The 12,360-nt window shown below is 48.2% G+C and overlaps 2 protein-coding genes across 4 annotated transcripts in view; one reads left to right on the plus strand and one right to left on the minus strand.

Annotated features, from left to right (window-relative positions):
* Positions 1 to 3,272: 3,272 nt before the first annotated feature.
* On the minus strand, positions 3,273 to 6,376 carry CLP1 (cleavage factor polyribonucleotide kinase subunit 1). Of its 3 annotated transcripts, none has more exons than XM_049646539.1 (3): positions 6,143 to 6,376; positions 4,782 to 5,409; positions 3,273 to 4,378 (listed from the first exon to the last, which is right to left on the minus strand). In XM_049646539.1, the coding sequence occupies exons 2-3, from the start codon at positions 5,385 to 5,387 to the stop codon at positions 3,707 to 3,709; spliced, it is 1,278 nt and encodes a 425-aa protein (XP_049502496.1). In that variant the 5' UTR covers positions 5,388 to 5,409; positions 6,143 to 6,376; the 3' UTR covers positions 3,273 to 3,706. The 3 variants fall into 3 exon arrangements, with proteins under 3 accessions (XP_049502496.1, XP_049502515.1, XP_049502506.1); XM_049646558.1 differs by lacking the exon at positions 6,143 to 6,376 and adding an exon at positions 5,939 to 6,136; XM_049646549.1 differs by lacking the exon at positions 6,143 to 6,376 and adding an exon at positions 5,489 to 6,136.
* A 2,548-nt stretch (positions 6,377 to 8,924) lies between these two features.
* Positions 8,925 to 12,360, plus strand: part of YPEL4 (yippee like 4) — a 6,422-nt gene continuing 2,986 nt past the window's right edge. The window contains exon 1 of the mRNA XM_049646616.1: positions 8,925 to 10,158. The gene's annotated coding sequence lies outside the window, so the exon portion shown is untranslated. The remainder of the gene's footprint in view (positions 10,159 to 12,360) is intronic.

Genomic DNA, 12,360 nt, shown 5'->3' on the forward strand with positions numbered 1-12,360 from the left:
CATATTTCACTTTTCTACTGCATATTTTTGATTTTAAGACTTCATTTCCCCAAATTCACAAATTGGGCGTATTTCTTTTCCTACTTTCAACAGTCTAATAACCTGTCAGTTGTCTTGTCTTTTAGCTAGAGACACTACCAAATGAAAATAAAAATTTCATCTTCCACCAACCAACCACACAGCTAAAACTCCCCTAGGACACTGGACTACTAGATGCCAGCCTCTTAGCCGGATGAGCAATAATGGTGGCATAATCATTATCCCAAGATTTAGATGAGATTCCATTTTCTTGTCCCTTTTGTTTTAGGATCATGCAAGATATTTCCTGGAAAGGATGTTTAATAGAGCATAAGGTTTAAAGTACCAGCCACTTCTGAAAACTACTGCACAGTAAAATCTAGGCTAAAACAATGAGGTATCCACACCACCCAAACTTCAAATAAATTAATTTGCTATGTAGATCACATAACACCTTATAGTTTTTGTCTAATGTATAGTTTTCCAGTCCTTTACATCTTCTCATGCTGATAGACGGCAAACTACAAGGTCAATTTTACTTCAACTTACTGGTAAACAGGCAGGGGCGCTTGGGTGGCTCAGTTAGTTAAGTCTCAGACTCTTGGTTTTGGCTCAGGTTGTGATCTCACTTGGTTAGTGAGATGGAGCCCTACATCGGGCCCTTCACTGAAAGTGCGGCGCCTGCTTGGGATTCTTTCTCTCCCTCTCTCTCTCTCTGCTCCTCCCGCACTCTCTCTCAAAACAAATAAACTTAAAAAAACAAAAACAAAAACAGACAAAAACAAACTGCTACCCTTGGATTTAGGCACAGAGACGAATGCCCTCTCAGTACCAAAACCACCAACGACCTTTTATTTTTGTAGTAATCTCTATACCCAACCTTAGGCTTGAACTCACGACCCTGAGATCAAGAGTCACATGTTCTTCCGACTGAGCCAGCCAACCACCCCACCCTCTTTATGTTTAAATCCTGCTGCCTTCCCACCTGTCCTTGTGAGAGCTCTCTGCTTATGTTAAAGCACTTTCTCCCCTTGTGCTCTGGATCTCACCCCCTTCACTCCTATATTTTCTTCTGAATTTCTCCTTTGACCTTGTATTTGAAACACAGAAAAAAATAGAATGGTGTCAAGAAGATTCCCATACCAATCATTAAATTCTCTCCCTCTAGTCTGTTGATATGCTGTGTCACCCTATCTAAAAAAAAACTAACAAACCCTCCCTTAATCCTACATCCAGCCCCCTCTTAGCAAAGCTTCTTGAAAGAGTTGTCTATAGATGTTATCTTTACTTCTTCAGTTCATATTATTTTTTTCAATAATATATATATTTCAATAGGACTTTTATCTCCACCATTCCAAAACTACACTCATAAGGTCAATACTGACCTCCATGCTTTCAGATCCATAGCCAAGTCTCCTTTGCTAGCTCCCGTTATACTTTGCCTCTTATGTTTGGGTGCCCTGAAAGTCCATCTCTATCTTCTGATTTCCATTTATACAGTTCCTAAAGAATTTTATCCAATACTACTGCCTTAAAAGCCTTCTACAAGCCAACAGCTCCCATAAATCTTCAGCCCTAACTTTCCCAAACCTTCCAGATTCTTTCTTTTTTCTACCTGTCCGCACAGCATCTCCATATGGATAACTAGTAGACAGCTGACACTTAATATTGCTAAAGTAGGACTCTTGATATTCTCTCCTCCCTCCATGAATTTCCCCAATCTCCTATCCAATCTAGCTACTCAAGTAAGAAATACAGAAATCAGCTTTGATTCCACCTTCTTTTCTCCACCACTTCCATCAGCCAAGTCATACCTTACCTCCAAAATATCCCAAGGCAATCTACTCACCAATTCCACCTCTGCTAGTCTAATCCCCTATCAATTCTCACACTGAAACTACCCCAAGTCTAACTTGTATCCTTGATCCTAACTCTTTCCATTATCCACAGAGCAACAATCTTTTCAAAATCAGACCATTCCTCTGTTTAACCACCTGCTTTAGTCTAAGTGTTTATGTCCCCCCAGAATTCATATGTTGAAATAATAAGCCCCCAAAATGATGGTATTAGGAGATAGGGCCTTTGAGAAATGCTTAGATCATGCTTCGTGAATGGGATTAGTGCCTTTGTAAAAGAGGCTCCACAGCGTATCCCTGGCCCTCTACAATGTGAGGACATAGCTAGAATTAGGCAGTCTGCAACCCCAAAGTGAGCCATCATCACAATAGGACCTTGCTGGTGCCCTGACCTTGGACTTTCCTGCCTCCAGAACTGTGAGAAATCTCTGATGTTTATAGGCTATCTAGTCTGTGGCATGTTGTTACAGCAGCCTGAAGGAACTAAGACACCACCCCTCTCCCATCATTTGCCACTGCTCTTGGATTACAAAAGCCTTACATTATCTGGTCTCTGCTGCCCCCTCCAGCCTCAATTTTTACCAAGCTTCTCTTGATACACCAGCCTCTCCCTTCATCAAACACATCAGATTTTTTCCTTTCTTAGCGTTTTGCAGGATTTGCTCCACCAGGAAGATTTTGTCCCAGTCTCACCCAGCCATTTAGGTCTTAACGCCAAACGTGCTCAGGGGAGGCCTGTCCTGACCACCCAGTCTAAAGCACTGTCCTAGTCACTCTGTCTCAGATCACCCAATTTTCAGTCTCTGCATAGCACTTACTGTTTTTGTTTTTCATTCTATGTAAGCTCTGTAAGACTTTGTCTATGTTGTTCCCCATCTACAATAGCAAATAACAGATACTCAATAAAGATCTTGTGGAAAGAAGGAATGAAGGGCATCACATATTTACTCAATCCAATCTAAACTAGGAACACAAATAATCCGCATGAAATCAAAAGAGAATGGGCTTTCCCAGCTTCTTACCACCTGAAAAAGCTGAATTTACAGTTGGACCTAGGACCCAGTTCCCAACCGGACAGACAATAGGAAAGACAACTGCAGCCGAGACAGCAAATGAGCTACGTCTGGAAAACGATCAGGCTAGAAATCTCAATCCAACTTTATCACCAGCCGCTTCAGCTTGTCATAGTAAACCAGCATGGACAACAGATTTAGCATCTATTTACCTATGAGGGAAGGGAAGGAGAACCATTATAAAAATTCACTTGCTTGGTTCACAAGTGGGCTCTTGGCTTTCGTCTCCTCTAAGAGTTTAGCAGTAACTCGTTCCAGTGATGTTTCCATAGTGCTTAGGGGAAAAAACAAAATTTTTAAAAATTATACCAACTTCCGTGATATGGCAAAAATATTTATTAAAATTTTCCAAGTTTAAACTTGAAAGAGGCCTCCTGATTCAATCTTTCATCCTGGATAAATGAGATAACAAGTACTATATACAGAATATAAAGCAGTAATAGTAAAAAAAATTCCTCCTAAAAATTAGTCCACCAAGTGGACAGTGGCAGAAATGGGACTCTCCAGGGCCTCAGAGAATTCAAAGTGGCACCTTAGGTGATCCAAGAAACCAATTATATTCTCCTAGTTTTCCATTTGGCTCAAGATTAGAAGAGTTAGGTTACCACCAACTGTTTCAAGAGGTAGAAATATGCTTTCTACTAGTTCACTATTTACTGGCCCGCATGGCCTCAACAGATTCTCATACCTCAGCCCGTCTGCCTTTGGTGATGACCAGAAGACTTCTACGTCCCAGGCAGCAAGGCTTCCTGCTAATCTCTACTTAAGATCCATGAACCTGATATCCATGATGAGAAGGAAGTTCTTAGGCAGTGGGCGGGGGGCTGGAGAGAGAACAGTAAACACCTGATGCTCCAGGTCCACGCTGGTCACCACGATGAAGCCAGCGACACTTGTCTCAGAAAGGTTCTCCTCTGTGCCCTCAGCAGTGCTAACACTCAGGAGGTGGTGCACCATATCGCGGCCAGGCGTGACAGGTACTAGCTTGAGCTGATTGTCCTCCTGAGACATGCCCAAAGGCAAACAGGAGTCTGGAATGGTGGGTGCCCCAACTTTGTAGATTTTCACATCTGAAAATTTGACATTGAAGGCATGGGGATAGAAACAGCCCCGGAATCCATAGAAATACTCACGGATACGCTCATCCCTACATTCCCGCCGGAAGTCTTTGGAGCGTTCAACCACACCCCCGGATTTAGGGAGCAGCACAGTGCGTACAAAGTGAGGCAGGTCCCGTTTTAGTTCATTGTACAGTCGTTCTTGATCCAGAACCACAACCACATCTACCTCAAAGGCTGAGGCAGCGTGCACCAGGGCCTGGTAACCAGAGCCCTTGACCCAGCCACAGGTATTAATGACACAGCCACTCACAGAGGCCCTTCGGTTCACTTCACATCTTTGATTGAACACATCCGCTAAACGAGAAGTAATCTGCAGAAGAAAGCACGAAGGTGAGGAAAAGAGACACAAAACTAGCAAACTCATAACTATGTAGAATAAGTGCTTATTAGGTACGAGAGAAGATGACATTCTTAATGGCTGTGGTTTTAACCTCATTAACATGGATTTCGTTTTTATGTTGTTTCTTCTGTTTATTGTTTCGTGTCCTAAGTAGAGACTGAGTTAATTACTTAACAACGGGTCCACAGACTCGTTTAACAACCTGAGGTTGACTTATATTTGAAACGGTCTTTCCCAAAATCATCTGGAAGTAATACCAGCTGAGAGGGAGCAAAGAAATGGCCATAGACGGTTTTAATTAGCACACTTTTGCACAGCTTCCTATCCTGATAGCAGCCCTTCCCTCCATCCCCCCCTTGGCGCCGGCTCTGACCTTATTATAAAGCTTGATGTTGGTGCCAGGAGTGGTGGAGCCAAAATGATACACCAGAGGGGCCTGGATAGAGAATCCCTCTTCAACATCTGCCGGCCGCTCAATGTAGAGGGCCCCCATGGTACCAGGGATGGAAACAGAGCCCTGACCCACATCCAGCTCCACGTAAGTAGGACGGCGGCCCAAACGCACTGCGTAGTTGAGCAGTAGACGGCACACTGTGGACTTGCCCACATCAGTGGGGCCCACTACCATCACCCGGGGACCTCGCTCTTCTTCCTTCTCCGCCTGCCTCCTCATCTGCTCCAAGGCTGTGTGAGTGTTGAGATAAAGTAACATAGGAGTGTCCTTGGAGACATAAGCCACCTCGGTGCGGCCACTCAGCTGTAAAGAACAGCCATGCCAAGTGAAAACAGCCACCTTGGCACCGGCATCAAAAGTGAATTTCTTGTTTCGGGTCAGCTCTGTGCCGAAGATTTCTGCCATCCCAGCCAGCAGCTCCAACTGAACTGACTGAGATGCCTCCACCTCAAAGCGAAGTTCTGTTTCTCGCTCTAGTTCAAATTTAGTTGTTGGCTTCTTGTCATCACTGGCCTCCTCTCCCATCTTTTCTGTGTAGCTGCTGAGCCTAGAACACAAATTAATTATCAGATCTAAACAGAAGTTAGGACCCTGTCCAAAATCCTCCAATGGATACTTCTCCTTACCTGCTTTATTTTTCTCCTTATCTGTGATCACCACCTGTCTCACTATATATTTATTGTCTGTCTACCCCCACTGGAACGTAAGGGTTGGGCAGTCTGGTTTGCTGCTGTATCTCTAGTATCTAGAATAGGACTGGACAACCGGTAGGCACCTCATAAGTACACCGGGTAAATAAATGACTCAGAAAATAAGAAAACTGTATCTACAGATTGACCTAAGACTTGATTATATCACCTCCATTGCTCCTTTCGTCACTCTCGGGATACTCGACTTAAGAGGGCAACTGATGCCCTCTTATTCAACAAGAAAGGGCGTCTGCAATCTGGATGCAAAGCAGAGAATATGGAGTTTGCACTTGGAAACAGTATTAAGGCCCCGCTCAGCAACTACTAGGTAGTGTCTTTAGACAAATCACCTAACCTTCTCCTCGGTTGTCACCTGCAGTCACTTACACTTCCTCTCACAAAGTGTTGTTCTGGGGACTGTTGGAGGGAAAAAATTACTCCGTAAACTAGAAAACGCCAAGAAGTAATGAAGAATGATTTCCGATCCCGAGCCGCAGCTCTAAGTCCAGCATCTCTCCCGGCACTCCCAGACGCCGAAGTCTGTCCAGGCTCTAAGGGGCGACGGTTCCATTCCTGAGCTTATCATCTCACCTGCACAAGCCACGAACCCAAACCGGTAAAACGACGAGCTCCCGGCCGGACCTAAACCCAACTACACGCCACGCTCGCCCAGTTCCACGCCGGAAACAAAAGCGGTTCCGCACTTGCGCAATGGAGGAGCAGCGGTCGCGCGATGTCCCTTGGGATATGTAGTTGTGCGGGAACGGCCTCAAACTGTTGAGCTCGCGCAGCCGCTCGGCCTTCTGGGAGTTGTAGTTAAAGGATTGTTTTGATCGTGACGCCAAAGGTGGGAGGGGCGGTGGCCCGTATTGTTTGCGAAGCCGGCGCGGCGGGGGGTAGGAGGCGTGGCGGTTACGCCCCGCGCGGGGCGGGGACCCGGCGAGGAGCCAATGGTTGCCGAGGCGCGGCTGCTGCGGATTGTCGCCCGAGTGTGCCTGCTCACCTGCAGCCGGGAAAGGAGAAGGGCGGCGGGAAGCGGGGGTAGGCTCACCATCTGGGTCCCACGACCGTCTACTTGCCGGGACCATAAGCCAGGATGTGAGAAAATGCGCAAAACCCCACGCGGAACACGAGGAAATCTGAGAGTAAGGAAAGAGAAGGAGAACAGCTTGTCCGAGGCCAGCCTGGGCTGTCATCCCCTACCTGACACAGTGCGTGGCACCTAGAGGGCATTAAGATTTTTTGTTTGTTTGTTTGTTTTAATAAAAGAATAACAACCCAAGAATTTCTTCCAGTTACTCTCTAGGTCAGTCATTACCCAACAACGTCTCTCCTATCGAGTGGGGAGTTCTGTTGGGGACTCCTTTCTCTCCCTGAATCCCCGTCAGTTATACCAGGCCAACCATTTACCCCGCAGGCAACAGGTTAGGCCACGGTCTGTAATTCTCACGAGCTTGGGCTTTGGAATCTTGTGCTCTGCTATGCCACTTTCTCACTGCGTGACTTTGGGCAGATCAGGCGCAAACTCTGAGACCCAGTTTCTTGTCTAAAATAGGGATAATAACTGTACTCAACCTCTTAAAGTCGTTTTTAAAGATTGAATGGGATGATACATGTAAAGTACTAAGCACACTGTAACACAGCATTTGATTATAGCTTTTTAAGTTTTTATTATAGGTTGAGGAGGGGGAGCACGAATAATGCCATCCATTTGTACAGTAGTTTAAATATTTTTCAAAGCCCTTTTCACTACCTTCTTTCACAGCCACCCTGTAAAGTCCGTTTTATTATCTCCACTTTCAGACAAGAGAGGAGACTAAGGCAGGTGAAGGGACTTGCTCAAGCTAGGACTCAAACCCAGGATTTGGGAGTTTGCTATTATAATAGCCAAGACATAGTGTTAGATGCTAGGTACTATTCAAGGGGCTTGACAGGCGTAAATTCATTCAGTCCTCACAAGAATCCTGTGAATATACTGAAATTGTCATCCCGCTTTACAGATGAGTACTCTCTTCAGTCCGGTTACCACCGTTAATCTGGGTCCAGAAACCTGGGATGATTTTCTGGGTTGCCTTTTTCACAGTGGCCCTACCCTAGCAATCATTTGCGTGGGAGTGCCATCCTCACTGCTCACAGCTTTTTCTTTAATGGTTTGCTTTCATTCATTCATTCACCACGGCATGCGTTCTCTGGTGACCTGTTAAATATCCCATGATCTTTCACCGTCCTTCAAAAATTCAGTTCCAGGATTCTATTTGCCAATTTTTTCCTAGAATGAGCACAGCCTCTCCTGTTTCCCTGCAGTCTACCTCCCAGATCTGTTTCTTTGCCTCCACACTCTCTCCCTTGAGGCAGTTTCTCCCAAATATCTGAAGGACATCTTTACTTGGATACTGTATAGCCATCTCAAGCTGAATTTCACGCAAAGAAACCCCTCTCCTCCTTTGGACTGTTTCACTTCTTAAACAAAGTGACGGCACAACATATAGAGCATCCGTGCTTGCCTAAGCTCTCCTCACTTTTTATCTTCCACCAAGAGCCCTTGTCATCTGCACCCCCAACAATACGGTCCTCATGTGTCTTTTTTATTCTCCTCTCCAGCTGAATCTTTGATCATTTTCTTCCTGAGTTAAATTAATTGGTATCCCTTTTTGCTTCCAAGCTCTCAATCCTTGCCCTAAGAGCTACTCACCTACCCTTTCCCCACTTCCGTTGTTTCCCTGCAAGAATGGTTCCTCAAATGCCTCCCTCCACTTACCTTTCCTTTCTCATCTGCTGCCCAGACAGAAACACTTCTTCCTTTACCCAGTTCTCGCTCTCACTTCCAAACCTCTGGTGATATCACTCATGGCACCTGCACTGTGTTTTCACAACTTACCTCAAACCCCAGAATCTTCCCTGATTAAATATTCAGAATTCCTTGTATTTTTTCATACCCAGCTAGCAAGGCCTCCCATTACCCACATCTCCCTACTCTTTCCTTCCTTGCATGTGAAAAGACAAACCACCCACAAGCTGTCCTTTCTAAGTCCCTATCTTTGTCACACTTCATTTTTTCTTTCTTTCTTTCTTTTTCTCTTTCTTTCTTTCTTTCTTTCTTTTTTTGTCACACTTCATTTTCTAGATGGTAGCCTCTGTTAGAAGTTGGGGTTTTTCATCTTAGAGAATGTGTTCTGTGCCCACAAACTTTAAAGATATGCACAGGACAGCACTACATGAAAAATAGAATCTGAGTCAAATGAAAAATACTTGGAAGCTGATAGAAAAAATAGCACTGCGAGATATAAGTTCTTCCTAAGATATCAAGTTGGTATGCGTCTCTTGAGATCTCAGAATTTAAGAGTAAATCCTCTCTGGGTTTAAGGATATTAAGTTGAGCACACTATTTTTGAAATAATAGTAGCTGCTGTTATTTATATTTATATTTATATTTATATTTATATTTATAGCGTGCCAGGCACTTTTTAGGTGTTTACAGGTTACTTCACCTTATTTCACCTCTCCATGGGGTAAATGTCACAAGCTTCATTTAGCAGAAGAGGAAAACTGAAGGACAAACAGGATGAGCAACTCGCCCAGTGGTTCCTCGTGAGCATATTGGCAGAGCTGGATTCAAACTCAGATCTCTCTGAGACCCAAGCCAGACACTCGGACCACGTCTGAAGATGCAACTCAGCCGCCGTTTTCTGATCATCTTCTGGATGCAGGGCTCTGCGCTAGGCACTGCAGTCCTGGGATGCAGAGAGGAGTTTCCCAGAGGACGCTTCTCAGAAAGTTTACAGCCCGTTAGAGAACCTTATGTAATGTGGGTGTTTCTGTCCAGAAAGCACAAGTAGCTTGGAGGTAGCTGAGCAGAGGTTCCTGCTTGTGAGATGTCCAATTTCATCTGTGACCCTTTCGGGGACATTAAGCTGAGGCTTGGAAGTGTCCGGTACAAGCTTGGGGGCACAGTTTGCCCTATGTGACAATTAATATGTCTCTCTTTTCCCTGCGTCAGGGCTGGCATTGGAGCTGAGATGGGAAATATATCATCTTGGATGTGTGTGCACACGCCTCTCTGCATCCGTCTCTCACTGTCACCGCCTGGCCACCTCCTTTCCTCCAGCCCTGCCACCCATACTCCATCCTGGCCAGCCCTGTCCTTCCTCCAGGTTCCTTCTGTCTCCTTGGCCACACTGCCTTCCTCCTCGGCAACCAGCCTTTCCTCCTGCGCCCCCCTGGCCACCCCGGCCCTCTGCTCCCTCCCCTAGCCCCATCCCTCGCAGCCTGCCCCCTCCCTTCCTCCCGACCCGCCTCCTGTGTCTCCCAGCCCTGCTCTGACGTGGGAGGTGAGGGGGTGGGGGGACGGATGACTCACAGTGTTATGATGCAGTTCCACAACACACAGCTACATTCACCCACAGACCGAGGTACAGACGAGAGACAACCTCTGGCCCCCCAGCAGCTGGCCAGCTTGGCAGCCCCAGTCTCGAGCCCCTAACTACTCTCCCCCGCCCCCATCCCCTCCCCAATTGAAGGAGCGGAAAGAGAAGAGAGAAGAGTGAGCAGAGAGATTGAGAGATTGAGAGAGAGAGAGATAGACGGAGATCTCTGGAGCAGACCTCAAGGTGAGGGGGCAGCCCTTCTCCAAATGAATTTTTTTCCCCTTTGCAAATTTCCTCCTCCTGCTGCGTGTTGCTTTCTCCCCATCGCAAAAGCATTATTCATCCACCCTTTGTCCTCCCTTCCCCCTCCCCGCTGCCTCTGCTCCTCTCTCCCTCTCCGAGCTCTGACGGTTCCGCACTTAGATTTCCCGGCAACTTCGGCTGCTGCATCAGGCCTCACTGTTTATTGTTTTGCTGCTGATGCAGACCCCCGAAGCCCGACCGGGGAGCTGGCTGCGCTGCTGATTATTTGGACCATACCATACCGAGAACGCCAGCCCGGGGGGGTGGGGGATGAAACCTCGGAGCAGATGAGAAAATCCATTGTGAGCAGGTGTTGCGTCCGCCCCCCCCCCTTACTCCCCCAGGCACAGGATTCGCACCTGGTTCCCCGAGCCTCTGCCTGGGCGCCTCTGCTGTCAGCACTGGTTGCTCAGCACACCGCCCGCCCCCCCCCCCTCCACCAGCCCTCCCTCTCCCCTACCTCCCACGGTCCAGCCCAGGCTCACTTGGGGGAATATCCTCTCCCTAACACTCAGCTTGCCTTTGTTTTTCCATCATTTGCCCAACTTGCTTCTCCCTGTGATCTGAGCCAGGAAAGAAATGAACCCATCTCCCCCTCCCAGCCCCCCTTCCCCACCCCCCTCGAGTGATTCTCTGGCCTTCTGTGCAGCCTCTCTTTGGCCTGATGGGGAAGCAGGGGAGAGAGAGGGAGGGAGGCGTGACATAGGCTGGGGAAGGAGCTAGAGAGCAGGGACCCAGCCAGCCCCTTCACAGGTGCACTTAGATGGAGAGCAGCAGAGGGGAACTCAGGCAAAGTTTGAAGGCAGACCTGGGAAGTGGACGCTGGTGAGGAGGGCCCAGACTCCTGCGGCCAGAGCCCAATGTCACCCTGAACTCAGCTCAAGGTGTCTTTCTGGGGCCCAGCCACAGGGAAAGGACCTCAAACTGAAGATGGGCTCTGTTGGGGGTTCTGTGGAGAGACTGCTGCCTGGTGGCCCCAGGAAACACTAAAATGGCTGGGGCACCAGTGGCCACCACAGAGGACATGATGAGAGCCTCTTTGCCCTGACTACTCGCAGCCACACTGTCCCTGCTCTGCTTAGTGGCCTTGCCTTGCCAGAGCACCGAGCTGGCACCTCTGAACCGGACTTGAGCTAAATCACCCACAACAGGCCTGAAGGCCCCATGAAGGAGACACCTTATCAGACGCAACAGAGGACGCCTCCCTTCTTATCCTCCGCCTCTCGTACCCTCAGTCACTTTGGGACTGGAGTCTGGACAGATACCAATATGTTTCTCACCATTCCTAACCAGAAACCAGCAACTATTTTATCTGCTCTCACCCACAAGGGTCACTGCTGTTCGTCCCTGGCCCTGGGAAAAGGTGGAAACGTTCTCTGCCTTATACCCCAGAGCATAGGTTTTGAAAATAAGAATCTCCCACTTCTGCTCCCACTGCACATCACCTAGCCCAGGAGTGCCACCCTCCCCGAAGTGATCCCCACTTCCCATGGCTTCCGGCTGTCAGGTCTGTCTCTCCACGGGCTGAATGTCCACGTCTTTAACTGAGGCTAAGGCAACAGTTAGAGCAGTACAGACAGACCGAGGGGCTCAGAAGCTGAGAAAAGCTGGGATGAGAGGACCAAAGTGCGGGACCGGGCGAACAGCCACATCTGAGGTTGTCCGCACCAACGGAGACAGCCATGAAGTTCTAGTTCCGGGAGTGCGGGACCCCAGGCCCAGGAAAGGGCTGAGCAGGGCGTGTGTACTTGCCCGCCTGCTGGCCTCTCTCCCACGCGACACCTACGAAGGACCAATTGCGTTGCAAATGGAGGCCACAGAAAAGAAAAACCGCCAGGCTTCCCCAACTTGCAAGAGGCTCTGAACCTGAGCCTTCCGGCGCACGTGGGACGCAGACCCTCACCAAAAGCCAAAACCCAGGCGAGAGCACTCGCAGATGACGTTGCTCCCATGGCAGCATTTGCACCAGCAGGCTGCTCTCAGTGGAAAATGGTGGAGGCTGCTCCCGCCCCAGGAGGGAAAGACACCACCTCCCCGGCTGTGGCACCGGAGGCCTGGAACAGCTGCCAGAGCAGGCGGGAATCCAGGGACCGGGGAGAGAGTGCGACTGGACGCTGCGGGGGGGGGGGGGGGGGGGGGGGG

The sequence above is a fragment of the Panthera uncia genome, chromosome D1, assembly GCF_023721935.1.
Source record: "Panthera uncia isolate 11264 chromosome D1, Puncia_PCG_1.0, whole genome shotgun sequence".
Taxonomy (NCBI): domain Eukaryota; kingdom Metazoa; phylum Chordata; class Mammalia; order Carnivora; family Felidae; genus Panthera; species Panthera uncia.